A 23,024-nucleotide genomic window follows, 5' to 3' on the forward strand; every position below is an offset into this window, starting at 1 on the left:
TGAGAGGCAGGCTGGGGAGCCTGAGCTTGGCCAACTGGATACCTTCCTGGGATCTGCACATGGAACCAGTGAGGCAGGAGGAGGGATGGTTTAGAATTCATTTGGAGTCATCAGCAGAGTCCAGCATCCAGCAGCAACAGTGGCCCTGACCAGGCTGTTCCTGGGCTGTCCCCTTGGCTGTGGCTGTGACCACCCAGCTCCCCTGGTTCCTGCCTGTTTTCTAAGTCTGGTTCTCCATTCTTCCTGCCAGTTCTGTGCGTTGCCCAAGACGCTTCCCATAATCTCCTTTGCTGCTTACAGTTAGCAGTCAGAGTTGTTTCCGTTGCTTGCCACCAAGAACACCGGTGGCAAGCTTCTTCCATCAGTTGATTTATGACAGTCTCCACACCTTCCAGTGGTGAGGGCGATAGCGACCTCTTTCCACACGTGCCTCTGGAGTTCTATGTTGTTGTTAGCTGCCATCCAGTCATTTGACTGACAGCAGCCCCATGTGGAACAGAATGAAGTGTTCCCCAGTCCAGCACCATCTTCATGATGGCTGGTAGGTTCAAGTTCACTGCTGTGACCACTGTGTATTTTGAGCATCTTCCAACCTAGGGGGCTCATCTTTCAGCACTATATTAGACAACATTCTGTTGTGATCCATAGGGTTTTCACTGGCTAATTTTTGGAAGTAGACTGCCAGGCCTTTCATCCTAGTCTATCTCAGCCTGGAAGCTCCGCTGAAACCTGTCCACCATGGGTGAACCTGCTGGTATTTGAAATACCGGTAACAGCTTCCAGCATCAAAGCAACATGCAAGCCACCACAGTATGACAAAATGACAGACGGGTGGGGGGGTTCTATTCCACCCCTTAAAAATGCCCCTAAACACAAGCTCTTGGGGTCTTGTCATCTCCCTACCCAGTGGATCCTCACAAGTTACCAAGCATTTTTGACGCTGTAAGTAAGGGCTAAGGAAGAGAATCATTCCTAAATTCTATCTTCAGAGTGCTCCAGTGGCATGACTCACAGCTTGCTGGTTTTCCTGCTGCCTCTTTGAAGCTCTCATGCCCCAGCGGCCCAGAGACAGGAACCCTTTCCTCACCTCCCTGTGGTTGGTGGTGCCGTGGCCTCTGCCTGTGAACAGTGGATCTGCCAGCAGACCCAGACCAGAAGCTGGCTGGACTGGCAGCCAGAAGACTTGGGTTCCAGTCCTGCCTCCGGCCCAAGGCCATGCCTATGTGGCCTCTCTCTTCTGTCTGAGGTTGAGTCTTGCCCCCTGTAGAAAGCCTAAAGGTTCCCTGCAGCACCAGCCTGCCCAGGTTCTTAACTGAGACCAGCTATGGCTCCTTTCTCTTGCTTCAGGAAAAAAAAAAAAAGCTGCCGTGGAATCTGACCTTATGTGTGTCAGTGTACAACTGCACTCCACAGAGTTTTCAGCAGCAGATTTTTCAGAAGTGGATCACCAGGCCTTTCTTCCAAGCTGCCCATGGGTGAACTCGAACCTCTCACCTTTCAATTAGCAGCTGAAATTTGCAGTCATAACGCACTGGCCAATTGAAATGTTTCCACCTCAAAAGGGTCTTGCCGCCTGCCCTCACCTGCTCCTCTGTGTGTTCATTTTCCGGCAGAGAGGAGCCTCGTTGGCAGAAGATGCCCGGGCATGACAAAATGACCCAGTGGCTTTCCAGTAACTACTAACTGAGGAGCAGGACCCAAGTGGGACACTGAGCTCCTGGGAGAAAAAAGGGAGGGAAGAGGGGCAAAGACCAGGACTCAGATGCCTTAAATGGACACACACATTGACTACTTCCTTGGGATTTATTTAAATGGTAGGGGCAGCTCAATTCTTCAAATTAATCACTTGCTATCAAATCAGATTTTTCAGAGCTAGATTTCTTATACTACTATTTCAGCAACATGGATAAGCAGATCATATGCAAACAGCCACATCACTACTGCCTATGGGGTCTTCCTAATGAAAAATGCCTCCGTTGCTTCTATTGTCAGCACTGAGGAGTCTTAAATATTTTAGTGTCAATCTGACAGCTGAAGTGTATGCCCTGGTGTCACCTTTAAGACTCTCTTGGAGATAGCCACAGGGTGGAACTCCGAGTTCCTCCCTACACTAGGGCCATCAGTGCAATGCCATTTTATCTGTTTTCTTGCTGGCATACCCGAAACCTTCCTCTTTGACAAGAAGACAGAAAAGCACGACCAAGTTCACCCCAACTTGGGGCCTCATCCCAATCTTCCTGGATGTGTCAATGTCATCTCCTGTACAACAAAGATGAGAGCATGGCCTCTGCAGGGTGGGGGATCTTATCTTCACCCCCACGCCCCCATCACTGAATATCCTCTAGGTCAGGCAGATGAAATCATAAATTTATAATACAACATTACTTCAATTTTCCTCTTCATTTACTGCTGTGAAGCCTAGCTCTGCTCTAGCGGCTCACAGCCCCAGCCACACAGGGGAAATTGGCTGGCTGCATATCAATAGCACATTATGGCAGACCCATGTGGATGCTCCATCAAGCCACATTACGGCGGGATGACCTCGCCACCACTTCCATTAGCAGCTGGGCCCCTCCCGCACTGGCCACTGCACAATTTATTTGCTCCAGTACTCTGGATGCCTGATCAATCCCACAGTAATTATCTCTTGTCACTAAGGTAAAAAACCAAGCCTCCTGCCTGGATAACCACTTTCCTTGCAGATCAGTTTTTCATCATGGGAACAAAAATCAGAATCCACAACAGAGTTTAGATTTGCCAGTCAGCTCATTTTGGGGCCCTATTTTGGTGATGCTGGTGGAACCTCAGAACTGTGGTTCTAGATCTTTGCTCTGACTTTAGAAGATGTTTGGATTCTAGATGGGTACTTGACTCATCTTTTCCCAGGCTCTGTCCTCAGCTACCCAGAGTCATGGAAATCTGCTCCCACCAGGCTCCTGACTTGAAAGAGACAAAGACTGGATCCAGGGAACTATCAGAGTGTGAACTGTCTGTTGCATGCTGAGTGAAGCAGGAAGACCACATTGGCACCACAGGGTCTGCGTCCAGATGCAATACCAAGTTGCCAAGAGCCCTCCCTAAGCAAGGATGTGAAGACCCAAGTTGACATCCTGAGTCACTGGGGCTCCTTTAGACCTCTGCTGTCCAATTCAGTAGCCACTAGCCACACGCGGCCATTTAAGTTTAGTTAAATAAAGTGAAAACTTCAGTCCTTCAGTCACATAAGCCATACCTCAAGTGCACAACAGTCACAGGTGGCTAGTGGCTGCCATATTGGCAGCACAGATATAGCATATTTCCACCAGAGCAGGAAGTTCTATTGGACTGTGCTGTTCTAGAAGGAAAATGAAGAGCTGAATTCTGAGTTTCCTCTGTCCACCAGGGAATAGTTGAACAAATGGAAACCTAGTTGGGAAAGACCCAAACAGATCTCTTGGGAAGAGAAAAATCTCAGCTGAAACTACAAATGAGTCTAGACTCATAGCTGTATGTTCCAGCTAAACTCCTTTCCATCAGCTAGTGAATGCCAACAGATGACTGTTCTAAATAGTTAATTTATTTATTGCTTTTGTTTCAGAGGGGCTTAAAGTTGGAGAACACTAGGCCATGATTTCACAGGGGGCTTCTCAGGACAAAAGGAGCCCTGGTGGTGCAACGGTTAAGTGCTCAGCTGCTAATTCAATAGTCGACAGTTCAAACCCACCAGCAACTCCGAGAGAGAAAAGGCCTGGTAATCGGCTCCTGTAAAGATTACAGTCTAGAAAACCCTATGGGGCAGTTCTACTCTGTCATATAGGGTTGCTATGAGTCGGAATCGACTCGCGGGCACACCACCACAACATCTCAGGACCAGTGTTGGTAAGAATGCCTTTAGCTGGGTAAAGAGCTTCATCTGGTCAACAGCACCTTTCCATTTCCAGGTCTGCAAGGTGAAGCTTTTCTTTTTTTTCCCCTAAATTTTGTTTATTTTGTTGTTGTTGAGAATATACATAGCAAACCATACACCAATTCAACAGTTTCTGCATGTACAATTTAGTGGCATTGACTACATTCTTTAATTTGTGTAACCAGTCTCACATTCCTTTTCTGAGCTGAGGGTGAAGCTATTCTTCCAGGCCTCAGCAATGCACTAATTCTCTACCACCGGTCTCAAACACCTGGGTAGAGCAAACGGTTTGTGCTTAACTACTCATCCGAAGGTTGGCGGTTTGAATCACCCTGTGGCACCATGAAAGAAAGGCCTGGCAATCTACTGCCATATGATTACTGCCATTGAAAACCCTATGGAGTGAACTTCTACTCTGAAACATGTGGAAATGCCATGAATTAAAATCAACTTGATAGCAAAAGAATTTTTTTTTCTTTTATATATATATAAAAAAAAATTTTTTTTATATAAAAAACTAGTTTTTACTATATAAAAAAAGCATTGTTAAATGGGTACTTAATTTTCTGTGTAAACTTTCACCAAAAATACAATAAAAAAATTAGGCAATAATAATATAAAAAAAAAACTACCAATACTAAACATTTAGATCAAGGATTCTATAGAAGAATCCTGATCAAAAGGGGAAAATTTGGAACAGAATTTGATAGTCACATGGAATCCAGACTTTTTAGAGCCACTGAGGCCGGATGACTTTCTGAAACTATTACCTTGAAGAAATCTTTAAACCTGAACCAAAACTATTCCCTGAAGTCATCTTTGAACCAAATAATTGTTTGGCCTAATTAGAAAAGAATGTCTGTATTAAGCATTATACTCCTTGAAAGAATTATCTACACGTCGTCAAACTGATAACAGTAACTCAAAAAGATAGATGAGAAGCTTAGAGGGGGCAGTGAGTTTGTATTAGTGATGGTCGAATAGTTTGGAAAAGGGTGTCAAGAAAAGTAGCACAACTTGAAGAATGTAACCAATGTCACAGAACTATACATGTGGAAGCTGTAGAAGTGATGTATGTTTTGTTGTGTATATTTTCACCTCCCCCCCCCCAAAATATAAATAAACGGGACTATTAAATTTGGAGTTTATTTTGGTATGCAACATAAGGTAAGGCCCAAACAATAATTATCTTTCAAGCAAGAGGTGATTGTCTTATAGTCAACCAGGAAATAATTCTCCTTTCTCACTGATTCTGTAATCATTCCTTTAAAATGACTATACTCTTACATATAAATATATATCTAGTTAGGCTTTTTCATCTTTACTATAAACAGGGTATATTTATACTTACCACACTGTTTTAATTACTGCACCTTTGGACTATGTTCTGATATTTGGTTAAACTAGTCTCTTCTTGTTCCTCTTTTTAAAACATTTTCTTATTTATTCTCTTGTGTTTCTTCTTTTGGGTAAGTTTTAGAATCGTTTGACCAATTTTTAAGGAACTACAATGGGATTTTTATTTGAAGCTCTGTTAAACCTAAAAAAAAATCTGAGAAAAACTAACATCTTGCCCATTTTGTAAGTATTCTCAAGGCATCTCTTTCCATTTCTTAAAGTTCCTCAAAATAACTTTACCTGCCCTTGTGATTTCCTCAGACAAGTAGATACCGTTTTTTTTAAGACCAAGAAAAGTGTTATAAATTTAAAACTAAGCCAGAAATGATTTAAACAGCAGCAAATTTGAAAATCTATAAAGAGCTTATCAAACAATATACAAGAGGGACTCTTGGCCAAACCAAATGAAAACCTATTAAAACTAGACAGATCATGTGCCTGAAAGGAATTTTACCATTAACTACCATTTATCCCATTTAATTAGTATTTTCCGGACACACAATAACTTGCACTAAAATACTGTTCTCGCCCCTTGAAATTTCTAATTATTGTTGCGACCCACACCATTACGCATCACCACTGCTTTCTCCATCTTTCATGCCATTTAAGCCGTAAGATTTTCAATTATCTACGCAGGAAGGACACAGATACCTTTAAGGAAAGGGGCATAATATGCAACTCAATTTCTTTAAAAGCCAGGAGAGATCATTTTTAGTCAGAACAAACACACTTTGTCTTTTATCATTTTTTTTCTTTGCAAATAAAGAGTAAAACAGGCTATTTAAAACATCCATTTAAATGCAAATTTTGATATCCCAAAAGAAAAATGTTAAATCATTTAAATACAGGACTACCACCCACCTTACCATTTCCTCTCCTCTCCCAAGTTTTAGAAAACGTAGCCTCAGCCCACAGGAGCTAAGCCACCAGGCATTCTTGGGTCTTGAAGAACTCCCACTCAGCAGAGAGGGGAGGCAGGGGAGTGACTTTTCCTTCTTTTGAATTGTCCAGCTGCCATCGAATGGACCCCGGGTAACAGTAACCCCATGTGTGTCAGAGTAGAACTGTACTCCATAGGGTTTTCTTGAAAACAGACCACCAAGCCTTTCTTCCGAGGCACCTCCAGCTGGCCTCAAACTGCCAACCTTTCTCTTAGCAGCCAAGTGCATTAAGCGTTTGCATCACCCAGGGACTCTTCTTTTGAATTAAAAAAATCCCAGTTGATGTTAAGTCAATTCCGACTTACGGTGACCCTACGTGTATAAGGTAGAACTGTGCTCCATGGGGTTTTCAAGGCTGTTGTCCTTTCAGAAGCAGATTACTCAGGCTTTTCTTCCAACTGCCAACTTTTCAATTAGCAGCCAAGTACCTTCACCATATCCACCACCTCTTGAACAAGAGGGTGGAACGGAGGGAAATAACATCCAGCGCCTCCTAGGAGCTAGGCACAGGATAAGATGCTCACCCAACTGGCACAACTATCTTGCAAGTGGGGATTACATCCTCATTTCCTGATGAGAAAACTGAGGCTCGGGGAGACAAGGCAGTTTGCCTGACTCGTGGGTGGCCCAGCTGGGTGTAGAGGCCTCCACAGCCCTCCCTGGCCCATGGTGACCCTGCTGTGGCCTCAGGTCTTGCCGGGACTCACCCAACATCCCCATGCCGAGCATGAATGCATCCATGGTGTAAGGCAGTCCCCGGGCCCGGCCTCTTGTCCCAGGTGGGAACATGACTTCTTTCGGCTGAGCTTTCTTACATTCTACCTGTTAAACAGAAAGGCGAACAAATGAGATGCAAATGAATTCCACGAAAATGTCAGATGCAGAACCGATCTGGTTACCGGCAAAGTTATTTTTAACCTTGCTCCTTACTCATTGTAAAAATAGCCGTGCCGAGTAAATGGTCTGCAAAATAAATATTTAAGAAAACATGCCGCTTGTGCAAATCCTGCTTTGAAAAAACCTACAAGGATGAAATTGGGTTACTGTCGAGGCCCGGGGGCGTTAGCTCAAGATAGACACACTTGGGCTAGAGCTCAGATGGAAGCTTGCGGAGAAGGCAGGAGAGTTAGGGAGGCAGACCACAACTGTTTGATGTGTCTGGAATAATAACAACAATAGCAGTAATAATAACAATAAATCCTTGGCCCTTTGCCATTGTCATGAGCTGTTGTCGAGCTGGCCCCTGATTCAGGATGATCCCAAGTACAACCGAAGGAAACAATGCCAGGCCTGCACCATCCCCATGACTGGTTGTCGATCAGATCGGTGTCATACATGGGGTTTTCACTGGCTGGTTTTGGGAGGCAGATCACCAGGCCTTTCTTCCTAGTCTGTTTTAGTCTGGGAGCTCTGCTTGCAACATGCAAGGCCCCGATGACAGACGGGTGGTGGCTGCACATGAGGTGTACTCATTGGGAATCAAACCAGGGTCTCCGGCATGGAAGGTGGGAATTCTGCCCCTGAGCCATCAAGGCTCACAAGTTACTTTCAGTTTCCTTCAGGTAATCACGTTCCTCACTTCAGGTCATCTGATTCTCTTATGAAACAGGCTGGCCAGTTAATCTTACAGACGAGAAAAGTGAGTGTCAGAGGCTTGTGCAATGTGCCTAAGGCCACAGCCCAGCAGGTCCAGGCCTAGAAACCAGACTTTTAAAATTTCTAGTCAGTGATGCTGCCACTTACACAAAACCTATACCAGCGCAGTGCTGGGTGAAGTCACCAGATTAAACACTGACTCTGTTCACCTGGATGACTGGTTTCTCATGTTGGAGCTACATCCTCAAGTGGTTGCCAATTTTCCCTGATTCCCTTCTGCCTCTAAAACGTCTTAATCTTGCTCTGCTCACACACCCTGAACTACATGAAATGCAAAACCAAAAAACCAAACGAAACCCGTTGCCATCAAATCGATTGTGACTTTTGATGACCCCATGTGTTACAGAGTAGAACTGCTCCATAGGGTTTTGTTGGCTATAATCTTTAAGGAAACAGAGCACCAGGCCTTTCTTCTGCAGTAACGACGGGTGGGTTTGAACTGCCAACCTTTATGTTAGTAGACGGATGCAAACTGTTTGCAACCATCCAGGAAAATAGTTGCTTGCTGAAGTTCCTACTCTGTTTCAGACTCTTGCTCAGGACTCACATGCTGGTACTTTGCAGATAAATTGAACAAGCATGGTTACCCAGCAATCAAGTGCATTGCTGATAAAGAGAGGATGTTGTAGGGTGAGGCAGGGATGCTTACAGCAGCAAAAAAAAAAAAAAAGGTATAAGAGTATGACAGCCTGTGATGGAGCAAAGAGAGGAATTAGGTGTCTTACTTAAAAAGCAGAGTGGGGCCATATGGTATAGAGGCAAAAACTTCACTTAGCTCAGCAGCTGCTGAGGGTATCACTATAACACAGAAAATTACCATCGTTCACGGCAAGTCTGAGATACCAAGACAAAGCTAGACTGTGTTCGGATATATACTGTTTAAAAAGGGATGTATCTGGGTTACCCATTTTGGAGATACTCTTGTCCCAGGTAGTTCAATTGAAAAATATGTTAGTGCTTAAGGTTGGTTAGTGCTTAAGCTTTAATTATCTAAAATATTAACTCCCCCTTCTTCAAAGACACCAAATAACTCCGAGAATGATAATCACAAATGCTTTTAAAAAATGGACAGATGGCACAACATTCACGACCGACAGGCTTAAAGCAAAGAGTTTTTACAGCTTATAAGGAAAGGGTGGGCACCCTGACAGAGAATGGGTAAAGGACACAAACAGGCAATTCACAAACGGCGAATAAGGAAGACATGTTTCACCCATCAGATGGGCAGTGATAAAGGACTGTCTGATGTCAGGGTTCCTGAGGGTGTGGGGAGAAGGGGTGGAAACTGGCATATATTTTTCTGGAGGGCAATCTAACAATATTTCAAAAGCTGTAAATGTATACAACCTTTGACCTAGTAATCCTACTTTTAAGAATTTACCCTGCAATGACATGTAGACAGAGCCCTGGTGGTGTAGTGGTTAAGAACTCCACTGCTAACTAAAAGGTCAGGAGTTTGAATCCACTAGCTGGTCCGTGGAAACCCTATGGGGCAGTTCTACTCTGTTCTACAGGGTCGCTATGAGTCAGAATCACTCACGAGCAATGAGTTTGTTTTTTTTTTTTTTTAGTTCAACATTACTACTTATAATAATAAAAAAAAGGAAACACCCTAAATGTCCAGGAACTGGGGACTGGCTAAGCCAAGTGTGGCTCACCCACACTGATCAGATGTTACTCAGCTATGGAAAAGCATGCTGTGTGGTTAAGGTGCTTGGCTGCAAACCAAAAGGTTGGAGGGTCGAGTCCACCCAGAAGCACCTTGGAAGAAGGGCCTGGCGATCTACTTCTGAAAAGTCTGCTACTGAAAACCCTATGAAACACAGCTCTAGTCAGAAACATTCTGGGTCACCATGAGTTGAAGTCGGCTCAATGGCAACTGGCTGGTACAAGCAAAATCTTCAGTCCCGGGCAAAACAGGACGCCTGGTCACCCTAAGCACGCTAGGGAAAAAGGCAAATCGCAGCAACTTCGTGGAAACTAAACAAGTATCTATATGGCAGGACAAAAAAAATACTAAAAAGATACAACGAGTTGTCTCAGAGTGACTTTGTTTTTTAATTTTCACCATGCATTTTGCTGTTATTGCCGTTAATTTTCCAAGTTTTCTGCTTTGAGTATTACTGCTGCAAGTAGGGAGGAAAGGTGATTTAAAAAAAAAAAAACACATTCATCAACACTGGGTCTTTTAGATTTCTCTCCTAAGCCAAGGGTGACAACTTGCTCCTGGCCTCCTGTCCCCTTGGGCCCCACTTCGGGGACTCTGAGAGCAGCCGGTGAGAAACCTCATTTGCATGGACCTGCCCAGAGCCCGGGAAGATGGGCGTGCTCTGCTCAGGCAGACAGATAATTACGGACCGCCAACACCGGGCTCCAGGATAATACTGCTAACCAGCTCACTTGCTAATAGCCCTATCGGTGACAATCTATTGCATTGTCTTATGAAAACCTGCTGCCTGTTCCTAGGCAACCTGATCAACGAAAATTTCAGGTTTATACAATTTTCATTTAGGGAACATAAAGGTTAACTGACTGTAATGGGAGTATTTTAAACAAACCCACCTACTCTTCCTCTCACTGAGCAGGGCTGGCAGCTCCTTTTCATTCTGCTCTGTCTTTGCTGCTAGTGTTTTGGGCAGCACCAACTGCGTGGGTTCTGTCAGCCACCCGCTGTGTCAACTGTGAGCGCTCCCCGAGGCCAGAGGCCATGGCGTACGCACTCTCTGGGGGACCCCAGCACATCCTGGGCACTTGAATGACAGCGGAAGGCAGCAGTCACAGCAGGGAATCTGGCTTGGAAAGGTTTCTCAGGATCGGGAGGCCTGCCCATCCAGCCCCCTGCTCCTTTAATGTCTTAGACAAAGAGAACATACAAAGGGAAAAAGAACATAGCTATTCTTGGCCTGTATCCTGAGTTCTTGCAGTGGGTCAAGGGCTTGCTGAAGATGAAAGCTATGTCCGTCACTTCATCACCCATCTGACTGGCAGGGGCCACGTCTTCCCCATCAAACTGAGTTCCCAGTGCGGGGATCAGGGACTGTCTCCACTTTGCCAGGCCCTCTATGCAGAGCGTGCGCTGACTTACATGCTCACTGGGGCCAAGGAGACCCAGTCTACTTAATTCAACAGAAGTATGCAGAGAGAAGTGCCAGGCTTTGGGGCACACGAAGATAAACAAGGCAAGCCTCTACCTCCGAGAGCTCTCCATCTATTGGAAAAGGGCAGGCTCTGACAGTCTTGTTCTTCTAACATTAGCAGAAGTACTCAAACATCAGCCTGCCCCTCATCTCTTCCGGGCCTTTTAGCCTCTGGGGCCTCTTGAGTTAGTCCACGTTTGGGTCAACCTCCCCCGCTATCCTCTCACTGGGCCCTGTGCAAGCTGGAGAGCTTGGTATGACCAACAGAGTTGGAACTAGAGCAGGTGAAAAACCAGGCTATCTTCTCAGTTCCAATCACGTATTCCAGTCATCTGGCCAGATGTGATGTTCCAGTTATCTACTACTGTGCAACAAACTACTCCAAAGCTTAGTAGCTTAGAATAATCATTTATTATTCTTTCTCATGGTCCTGTGAATTGACTGGGCTCAGCTGGGTTCTCGCTCCAGGTCTCTTATGTAGTTGCAGTCAGATGGCAGCTGAGGCTGGAGCCATTGAAAGGCTTGTCTAGCCTGGGGGTCCAAGGTGGCTTCTTAGCTCACATGGCAGTCAATGGTAGTTTGGCTGGGACTGTTGATGAGGGTGCCTCCATATAATTTCTCCATGTGGCCTGGTCTTCTTACAGCATGGTGGTTGTGTTCCAACCATGAGTATCTCAAGTAAAAAACACATCAGGGCACCAAGAAAGCGGCAAGGCTTCTTATAAGCTGGAAGTCACACGGTGTTACTTCTGCCTTATTCTAGAGGTCTAGATTCAGTGTGGGAAGGGAGCACACAAGGGCCTGCATACTGGGAGGTACGGATCACTGGGGGCCATCTTTGGAGACTAGCTAACACGTGTGACCAACGAACAGCTGTAAACTGACAGGACAGCAGAAGGGTCTCCTCCCACCCTTGGTGTTTGGCAGGCTGGGTTGTTAAGGCAGTGGGCACTGAAGGCTGTTTTCACCAGGAACAGAGGATGGGGCATGGGAACTCCCTCCCAATGCAGCCTAAGAGACTTGTCTGGTTCCCTATGGCCAACAGAAACAAAATAGAGATGGTGCTCATGGTAAACAGGCCTCTTGCTCCAGCTGTATTTCAGAACAGCCCCCTAGAAGCCCTATTTATGGTAAATACTCCCCACCACACCACCTACCCCCAAAGAAGCTCGTTCTCAAACCATTCTCCATAGGGCAGCCCTGGGTGGGGGCAGAGTTTGGAGGAAGGAACCAATCCTTGAGTCTCCTCAGTCAACAGCTCAGCAGCTTCCCACAATGACTGTCACTGCCACTGACTCAAATGGCAACTGAAAAAAGGCAGTCTGAATGGAGGGGTGAGAGATTTATCAGCAAATTCCACTTGGATTCATGCCTGTAAGAAGCCCCAGAGGCAACTCATGACCAACTGCTCATATCAGGAAGACTAAGTCTCCATTTTCAAATTTCACAGCTGGCAAAGCCACCTAGTGACCCCATTAGCAGCAAACCCACACCAGGAGTGAATGCCAAGGACATGCCAACCCTACGAGGGACTCTGGAATTTATTTGGAAACTTCATTCTTCAAATATGTTGCTTTGCTTGGCCAACAGGCCTTGGAGAAGAAGGTATGGCCCCCTTCGAAAGCCCCACAGGTATGAGGTCAGAACACTGACCTAACTGAGCCCTCTGCAACGACAGGATAATTAAGGCAGCAACATGTCCTTCAGGGAGCAAACCAGAGGGTGCTGGAGCCTGCACTGTAGCTTCTAGTGCTCTTGTGTCTGCTGCTCTTTAGGGTGGGAGGTGCATCTTCCCATCAGCCTTGGGAAGCACTTCAGCAAGGAGGTTTGGTGGTGTTCCTAACTTCCTATTTAAAAACAATTTCAAACTTACAGAGAAATTGCAAGGATAGCACAAATAACACCAGTATAGCCTTTACTCAGATTCACCTACCATTCATATTTTTTCCATTTGCTTTATCATGCGCATGTTCTCTCTCTCTGTCTATGCCTATAGGTGTATTTTTTTTTCTGAACCATCTGAAAGTTAGCTGCATCCATCATGGTATGGATTTTCTAAGAATAAGGACATTCTCTTAAATAACCTCAGTACAGTTATCAACCTCAGGACATTTTATAATGATGCAATACTTTTATCTAACCTATCTTTCATATTCCTATTTTGTTGATTGACTCAATAGCGTGCTTTATAGCATTTTATTCATCCATCCATCCACCCACCCACCCCATAGAACAGAAAACTGAGGCCAGAGACATCAGACACCCAGTCTGTGGCTGTGGACCCTGTACCTGCATGGTAGGGCTGGGACTTTAGCCACAGCACATGCCAGGGGAGTGGGTTCTGCTCTAAACCCTCTCTTGGGAGAAGAAGAAATGGGGAGCACTTGACATCAGGCGATGGGACATCTGTGGGAATGGCTTACCACTACTGGCCAGAAAACCTTGTGGCGGTAAGCACCCTGGCCATTGAGGAGAACACCACACTGGGAAACCTGAGAAGTGAAAAGGCTTTTGTTTTCCCCTGGTCTCTACACAAAGGCCCCAGTCAGCGTGCTGCCCTGGGGGCCGGATGGGAAACCAGGCCTGCCTCAGTCTGGGAAACCCGAGCCATGCTCCTCGGCCTAGATTTCCCGCCCAGGACAAGGAAACTCTGTTTGGCCTGAAGAGGCCAGTGTTGGCAGCTTCATTTCTCATCCCAAGCAGGTCATGTTAGTGACAACTGACTCCTCCAGGGCGGAGGCACCCATTCAAAGGATAACCACCCCCCCACTGTACATAGAGTAACCTTGACTGTCTGGCTGGTGGGAAGAGTGAGGGGAATGGGGGCCAGGCTTCTCAGGGCAGCCAATGCTGGGGGGAAGGCAGCCTGTGGCTTCCACAGTGAGCATCGTCCTTCCGCAGAACTTCCTTAAAGGAACAGAGGCTTTTTTGCCATGAGACGAGAAGAATTAGACGATGCCTGGCTGCTATTACTGAACATTTTGATCAAAGATTCTGTAGAAGAATTCTGATCAAAAGGGGGAAAATGTAGAACAGAACTTCAAATTCTCATGGAATCCAGGCTTTTCGGGAGTCATTGAAGCTGGATGAACCCCCGAAACTACTGCCCTAAGATAATCTTTAAACTCTAAACCAAAAATATTCCCTGAAGTCTTCTTTAAACCAAACAATAATTTGGCTTAATTAGTAAAAAAAATGTCTGTCTTGAGCATTATTCTCCTTTAAGAACTATCTTTATGGGATCAGGAGCCCTGGTGGCATAGTGGTTAAGAACTCGGCTGATAACCAAATGGTCAGCAGTTCGAATCTACCTTCTGGGGTGGTTCTACTCTGTCCTATAGGGTCACCACGAGTCTGAAATGACTAAGATGGCAAAGGGTTTGGTTTGATTTATATGGAATCAAATTGACGATAGCAACTCTAAAGATTAGATAGGAAGCTTAGGGGGCAATGAGTTTATGTTAATGGAGGAGTGACAATTTGGAAAAGGAGGGTGAGAATGGTTGCACAACTTGAAGAATGTAATCAATGTCACTGAGTTGTACATGCAGACATTGTTGAATTGGTATATTTTCAACAACAAAAATAAAATCCATTATTTAAAAAAAAAAAAAGACGACGACGACACAGAGGCCCCACCTGGTCTGTCCTGAGATCAGCATGGCCTCATTCCCTTGTCTCCAAGCAGCTCCTCCCCAACCAGGCTCTGGTGGATTCCAACCACACTGCACCTCCAGAACTCCAAGCTGATCGCCTTCTCCCGCCAGTAGGCCCTGAGTGCCTTCCCAGGAGAGGCAGTGGGGAGCTAACACACAAGTCTCAAGCTTCAGGGTCCAGAGCCCAACAGCTTCACAGACCTCTTCCCTGAGGCGGGAGGGACCTCATCTCCAGAAACCACTCTACCTCCAGCAAGGCTACGTGTCCAGTAGCCACAGCCGACTCCCTCCTCGTCAGTCCTCCCTCTGCCTCTATGTCAGTCACAGCCTCTCTGGAAACCCCGAGGGCAGGATGCCACACTGAGCTCTTGCAGGTTCAAAACCAAGCCTGAGAGGGAATGTGCCCTCAAGGAACTTGCAGGCAAACAAAAGAGCAAGAAATACAAACACAAGCAAGCTCTGTAGGGCAGGAACCGAGTCTTGATTCTACTACTCTACCTTTAGCACTGCACCTGGCACAGAGTCGAGAGGAGGACCCAGAGCAAAATGAGAATCAGGGGCCCTTGTTCAATGATTAAGAGTTTCAATACCACCACAGCAAAGCATTAAACTCAGCATGGGTCCCTTCTAAGCATAGGGCCCTGGGTGGCTGCTCAAGACAGCCGTGCGGTGAAAGTTGAGTCAAGAGGCCTGTGGAGTGATAAGGTGAGGGGATGGCAAGGACATAATCCAGCTAAGCAGAGGCGGAGGAGAGGCCTCGAGGGCCCAGTGGAGGGGGACAGAAACAGCCTCCTCGAGGCAGAACCGGACCTGTGCATTACTCTGTGTGACCTGTAGAGTCAGACAGCCCCTCCTCGGTTCTAATGTTCGTTCCGGTTCTAACGTTTCAGTTCCCTTGGCCACACAGGTCCTGCCCTCACAGCTCTTCCTGACCACCCTCTACCCAGCCCCCAAGGCCCACTCAGATGTTGTTTCTTCCACAAAGCCATCTCTGGGTCTAGCCTCTACAATTAATTGCCCCACGACTTCCAGAATTAATTTCATCCGCTGTTTCCTCTTCTCAGCATTTTGTTATAACCAATGACAGCAAAGTGGAGGAGGTCATAAACCAATAATATTAACTAAACTAATATATTAACATAAATTAATAATATTAAGCACCTACCGTATATGAGGCAAAAAGTAGCCCTGGTGGCACAATGGTTAAGTGCTCAGCTGCTAAGAGAAAGGTTAGTGGTTTGAACCCACCAGTGGCTCCATGGGAGAAAGACTTGGCAATTTGCTCCCATAAAGATTACAGCCTAGAAAACCCTATAGGGCAGTTTTATCTGTTACATGGGGTTGCTATGAGTAGAAATCAACTTCATGGCACACGGCAACAATCTTTACGGAAGCAGACTGCCACATCTTTCTCCCACGGAGCAGCTAGTGGGTTTGAACTGCTGACCTTTTGGTTAGCGGCTGAGTGCTTAACCACTGCACCACCAGGACTCTTTCCTGTAAAGATTACAGCCTAGGAAACTCTATGGGGCAGTTCTACTGTCTTATAGGGTTCTATGCGTCAGAATCAACTCAACAGCACACAACAACAATGTTAATGAGGTGGAGTCCTGGGTGGCACACATTAATGCTCTTGGCTGCTAACCAAAAGATTGGAGGTTCAAGTCCATCCTGAGGCACCTTGGAAGAAAGTCCTGGCAACCTACTTGTGAAAAATCAGCCATTGAAAGCCCTGTGGAGCACAGCTCTACTCTGACACATGTGGGGTCACCATGAGTTGGAATCGACTCAACAGCAATTGGTTTGGCTTTGGCTTATACATGAGGCAGGGGTTGGGTGTGGACACAAAATGAATATAAAAATGAATGTGAGTAGCGTGATGTAGCTCTTCCCTTTGAGGTGTTCAGAGTCTGAGCGAGGGGTGGCAAGGAGCTGGTCCCCAATACTCTCCCAGAATGTGCCCCATAAACACAGCCTTCCACCCTGCCCAGATCTAAGAGCAGGACCTTGTCTGTTACATAGAGGCCTAGCCTAGGAGCTAAGGGTCCAGGTTTAAATCCTGCTCTGCTTGCTGGCTCTCTGAGTGAGAATCAGCTGCCTAGCTCCTTGGCACCTCAGTCTTTTTATCTGTAAGAAAAGAGTTCACAGCAGTCACTCCTTTCCTTATAGGACTATACCGGAAAACTAAACCACCCGTCCTACAAAGTACTTGCCCTGGACAAAGTTCACTGAACTAAGCTGAGTCACGCCTCACCCTCCTCCATGCTGAGCCTAGGTGAGTGCATCTGCAGGTGATAAAGCCAGCTCATGCCTGTGTTGACTGAAATCCTCCTGTGTTGACTGAAATCCGGAAGACCAGGGAGCAGACAGGAGGACAGAAAGCGGCCACTTCCTGCCCTGCACACTCTTTGCAAACTGCTGCACCCTTTCTCCTTCACCTCTCCTGCCTGGTAGAGCCCCATCTCCCTGCTTTCAACAGCAAGGCGCACAGAGGGAGTGTCACAGGCTGCACTATTTGGGGAAAAAGCTGATGGTGGCAGCAGTAGCTGTTCTTTTTCTTTCTGAGAACGTGCAAGGGCATTTCAAAGTGAAATGAAATCCCAGCCTTAAGCAGGTGCCTGAGTTCTGCCCAAGGCTGGAGGCACAGTCCCAGTTTACAGTGGGCTTCACCAGAGACCCTGCCCATGGCCAATATATTCTCTCCATTTACAAGAAAGAAGGAAAAATAAAAGACACAAATTGAACATTAGCTTGGACCTTCCTGGGAAGTCAGGGCAAAGCAGCTGAGAGATGGGGTAAAAGGAAGACCCGTAAACCACCTTGAGTCCTGGCGACCCCATGGCTCTCAGAGTAGAACTGTGCTCCGTAGGATTTTCAACAGCTGATTTTTCAGAGGAAGACTGCCAGGCCTTTCTTCCAAGATGCCTTTTGATTAAAAGCCGAGAGTGTTAACTGCACCACCCAGGAATCAGGAGAATGTTCCAGGCCTCTGAAGAGTGGCAAAGAGAGCAGGGAACAGCCTCTTCAACTGGTCTCCTGTGCTCCTGCCTCGTGACCTGCACCCCAGGTGTATTTAGGGGTGCCGGTGGCAGCACGTGTGGAAAAGCCCAGGGGTGCTGGGCCCCGAGATACTGGTAGGACACTCTGCCTTCCTGATCCTCCTGCAATGATGCTGCCCAAGGGCAGATAAAGGGCAAACAAGCCAGAACCCAGGCAACTGGGGCACTGGCATGGCCAAGGCCACTTCCCCGCAGGCCAGATTACTTCGGCTCAAAGAGCTGCAGACACTCACCATCCAGTCACCCCAGGCTCCCCGCTCCACATCTACGGCCTACCCCATATACCCATCACTCGCTCCTCATTAGCAGTCTGTACACAAACGGCGGTACGTGCATGTGTGACGTGTGGGGGGCCAGGATCACTCCCTCCTCACATAAACACTAGGTTCATTTATTAAATGCCTCTCTGGCATTTCCTTTTTTGCCTTTATCCTGCTTGTTTAATATTGCATTTGACATTCTCATTTTATAAATGGCAACAGAAGCAGAATGGATGGCTAAAATTAGCTTACGAGTGAGAACGATGCTACAAATAGGATCGTGAACACAGAAGCGTAGTTAATTCCACCCACATTACACGCCCCCATGCTCTGAGCTGGCTCCTGACCCAGCTTTCTGTCTGTGGGGCTGAACAGGAGGAGCCAGAGGGAGGGTCTTTGTGCCCAGTCTTTGCGGTACCTTGCAAGGGGGCAGCGCCTACATGGTTACCCTCATCTGGGGCTGCCTCTCGGGACGGCTTGGCCCCAGCACCACAGCCCCGAGTCCCATCTCAGGCCACTCCTGCCTCCTCCCACCCAGAGGCCTCCAATAAGGGGATCAACCCCAGGTGGGTCCTGGGCTGAAGCGTGGCAGCCTCAGATTCCATCAGCATCTGCTTTTAGAAGTGGGCTTTTCAGAACCTCCCAAAAGGATGGGCGGGGGCAGATTACCCTATTAGCAAGGTAAGCATGGGCTTACACGTGATGAAACTCATGTGATTAGGAAGTAAGCATAAACAAGCCCTTGCTTACCTTGCTGAGTGGGTCACTCACCTGTCAGAGACTGTAAATCTGAATAGAGGCTCTGATTCTGTAGGAAGGTGCTGTGGGGTTGAGAGAGAGACAGATGCCAGCCAAACTAGAAGCAGAATCTTTGACATGGTGAAAAAATGTGAATTGTTCACTACAGATGACCTGGTAAGCACTGTGCTTACCTTGCCTATTGGATAATCCACCCCTGAGAGTGGGTCAGCTGAAAGAAAGGTCTGACTCAGCTTCCCTGGGGCCTAGAAAATCGAAGCTCTCGCTCCTCCTGCCCTGCTCTGGGGGTGGGAGCCTGGGTGCCTTCTCTCCTTCAGGACCAGCCAGCAGCGCTGAGAGGGCTCACCTCATACACATCCCTCCCTGTCCAGGAGACAGGGGTCCCCTCCTGCCCAGGACCTGCTCCCCTGCATGGTACAGCCTTGCCTTTCAAGCAGGCCCTTACCTTACCTTGTGATTACGTATTTGTTCAACAAAGTAATTCTAGGGATAATGCTAACTATGATGAGAATAATAATAAAAAAAAATGCTAACTATGATGAGAATAGTCAAAGTAAAAACACTGCTTCATAGAGTGTGCTATGGCCTGGCTCTGCTCCAACCCTTTTCAAGTCTTAATTCTCTTGAGGTAGGTGCCCTCGTTACCCTGTTTTACAGAAGAGGGAGCCACAGAGAAGTAACTTGCCGAAGGTCACAAAGCTAGTAAGTGGTGGGGCAGGAGCATATGCAACCTCGTAGCAGATGAGCTGCATGTGGCCCCCACTGCCAGGAAGGTCTCCCGGGTTGATACCACCCCGCTCTGACTGTCCTCTTACCCCTCCACCCTCCCACCCCCTGCCCCGCTCAGTGCTTGGGGCTCCTCCTAAGAATGAAGCAGATATACCAGAAGAATAAAGCACTGAGACCTCTGGAGGCTGCTACCCCAAAGCCCAGTGTCTGTGTGGGGCACACTCCCCGCCCCACTCTGTCTCTTCCTGACTAATAAAATGCTAGCTTAATAGTGAGCCTCTCTGATCACATGGCTAAAAGCCTTTTCTTGGCCCCTTGAGACAAGAAGTACCCTTATAGTGCCTACCTGGAGCTGGATTAGTTTAGGTCAGGAGTCTACAAACTACAGCCTGTGGGCCAAATCCTGCTTGCTGCCTTTTTTGTAAAATAAAGTTTTATTTGAACACAGCCCCAACCTTAAATACTGACGATGGCTGTGTTCACGCCACAGTGGCAGAGCTGAGTAGGTGAGTAGTTGTAACAGTAAAATTTTTACTGCCGGGCTCTTCGCAGCTTGCTGATCCTTTGTTCAGGCCAAATGGAAGTAACTAGCAGTTACCAAGAGAGTTTTCAGGAGTTCTTATTCCTTCAGGGCTATCGGATTACATGCTCTACAACGGAACAGGCAAAGACCAAAAGACCACCCAGGGCCAGGAACCAAATCAGAGCTTTATATCAGCTTCCCATTTTACAGAGGAGGAAACAGGTGCAGGTAGGTGGGGTGCTTGCTCATGGTCACAGGTAACAGGTGGTGGACCTGGGAACCAGGCTTGGGCCTGCGTGTTCCGAAGCCCACGGTGCTGCTAAACAATCCAGAGGTCCTGGCTTGGGATGAGGGCTTATACACGTCGTTCAGAGGGGTCTAGCCTTAACCAGATAGATGCTCCTCACATGTTCTTCGCTAGGGTGCCAGCGGCACCATCTATCATCCATGCTCCAAGTCCGTGCTCAGAAGGACTGGCATCCCAGCAGGGGGCATTCCTTGGCACCAGAGCTTTCTCCAGGAGACCTGATCTCTCTCTGATCACACAGGCAGCGTGCGGTGGTGCTGAGAGCACCAGACTGGTCTGGGATCTGGGGGCCAGACCACCTCGTCCAGCTCCACGCTCTCAGGCCCTCAGTCTCCTCACTCTCAGGTCCCTTCCTAACGACATCGGGTGGATGATTTATGACCCTCAACTCCCACCTTATCTATCATTCACAGTGATGCCAGGTGAGGACTTCTCAGACTCTAATGTGCTCGCAGATCCTGGGGATTTGTTAAAATGCAGATTCTGATTCAAGAGTCCGGGGTGGGATCGGAGACTCTACGTTTCTAACAAGCTCTCGGGTGATACCAGGGCTCTGGTCCATGGACCACATCTTGATTACCAAGGGTCTAGACCTCCTCTTCATTCCAATGCAATGGGAAGCCAAACTGGCACGGTTGCTTTACCCACAAGTCGCTTAGCAAATTTTTGCAAATCAGATCACCTTAAAGGAATAAGAAAAAAAGACATTCTGAAAGAAATCCTATAGTACCAGTTGCCCTTGGCTCCATTCTGACTCACAGCGACCACTTGTGTGTCGGAATAGAACTGTGCTGCATAGAGATTTTGATCGTTGATTTTTTGGAAGTAGATCACCAGGCCTTTCTTCCAAGGCATCTCTGGGTAGCTTTGAACCTCTAACCTTTTGGTTAGCAGTTGAGTGTGTTAATCATTTGCACCACCCAGGGACTCTCCCAGTCCTATAGTAGTCGTTGTATAAAGCAAATAGAAACCCTTTTGTCTTAGTCATCTACTGTTGCCATAACAGAAATACCACAAGTGGATGGCTTCAACAAACAGAAGTTTATTCTCTCACAGTCTAGTAGGCTGGAAGTCGAAATTCAGGACATCAGCTCCAGGGGAAGGCTTTCTCTGTTGGCTCTGGAGGAAGGTCCTTGTCATCAATCCTCCCTTGGTCTAGGAGCTTCTCCACGAAGGAGCTCCGGGTCCAAAAGACGCACTCTGCTCCTGGCGCTGCTTTCTTGGTGGTATGAACTCTCCCTTCTCTGCTTGCTTCCCTCTCCTTTTCTCTCTTATAAGATGAAAGGTGGTGCAGGCCCCACCCCAGGGAAACTCCCCTTACATTGGGGATCAGGGAAGGGAACTGGTAAGGGTGTTACATCCCACCCTAATCCTCCTTAACATAATTTAATCTTGCCTCATTAACCCCAGGCAGAGATTAGGATTTACAACACACAGGAAAATCACATCAGATGACAAAATGGTGGACAATCACACAATACTGGGAATCATGGCCTAGCCAAATTGATACACATATTTTGGGGGACACAATTCAATCCATGACACCTTTCTTATACTCACCAGTCATAAATCCAGATTTTTCATAAAGAGGTTTGCTTAAGTTGACAAGAGGGTAGAGTGTAAAGAATACAAGTTCAAATCCTGGCTCTGCCACTTAGAACTAACTGTCCACTGTGGCAAGTCCCTCCCCTCTCTGAGCTCTAGTGTCCTTATCCATAAAATGGGAATAAGGACCCCATGATGATGACAGAAGACCACATGTATGGTGAACAACAATTTCCTTCCGCTGAATCAGGCGTGGAGAAAGGCTCTGCTCGAGACACCCTTCCATCTGTACCCCAAGTTCTCACCCAATGAAGGTGGCACTGAGCCAGGCCTCCGAAGACACTAGAGCCGGCTCTTTGTTAATTCCCACCTCCTTTCCCCCTGGCTGCCTAGCACCAGGAGGCTGCTTTGAGATTGAGCTCCGGCGATTAATCAAGCCTATGTCCCTGCTGCTTGGGGGCTGCTGCAATCAGAGGACGCTGCAGGAGGAGTTATTAGCTGCCTCCCACACTGGGGCTCAAAAATGACCACAGAGGAGCCTCTCTCCCAAGGGCCAGGAGAGGCTCCGTGTAAGCGTTTATATGTGTTTACTGACAAAGAGCCACGCCTGCATTCCACTCTGACCTGTGCGAAGCCAGGACAGGACTGAGTCTCGGGTCGTGGGTTCAGGCCTGGGCTTGGCTGGTGTCCAGCTGCCCCCTCTGCCCCTTGCCCAACTGCCTCAGAGGCAGGGAAGGAAAAGGCTTGGAGATCCTCAGCTGACCGGGACCACTTAAGCCCAAGATTGGCCCTTCTCCCCAGCTGGGGCATCTGGTCCTGGGTGGCCTGTCTCTTCTATTAGGAGAACACGGAACCACATGGCCCCAATATGGCCGACTGGGAGTGGGGGGTAGTCGATGGCCTGGAAAGGCCTGTAGCCGGCTAGGTAACCTTTAATAAAGTCCCTTGCAGCCTGGAGAAGGGGTGTGCTGTTGTTGTTGTTAGGTGCCATCGAGGTGATTTCGACTCATAGTGACCCCCTGTGACAGAGCAGAACTGCCCCACAGGGTTTTCTAGATTGTAATCTATTTAGGGGAACAGATCGCCAGGTCTTTCTCCTGTGGAGCAGCTCAGTGGCTTTGAATCACCAACCTCTTGGTTAGCAGCTGAGTGCTTAATTGTTGTGCCA

General features: G+C 47.3%; 1 protein-coding gene across 6 annotated transcripts in view; it reads right to left on the minus strand.

Moving 5' to 3' along the window:
- Nucleotides 1-23,024, minus strand: part of MSI2 (musashi RNA binding protein 2) — a 471,444-nt gene that overhangs the window by 59,783 nt on the left and 388,637 nt on the right. For all 6 annotated transcript variants that reach the window (XM_049861313.1, XM_049861312.1, XM_049861314.1 and 3 more), the window contains exon 9: nt 6,933-7,047. In XM_049861313.1, the coding sequence (XP_049717270.1) occupies nt 6,933-7,047 (115 nt within the window). The remainder of the gene's footprint in view (nt 1-6,932; nt 7,048-23,024) is intronic.

Source organism: Elephas maximus, chromosome 19 (assembly GCF_024166365.1).
Source record: "Elephas maximus indicus isolate mEleMax1 chromosome 19, mEleMax1 primary haplotype, whole genome shotgun sequence".
Classification (NCBI taxonomy): Eukaryota; Metazoa; Chordata; class Mammalia; order Proboscidea; family Elephantidae; genus Elephas; species Elephas maximus.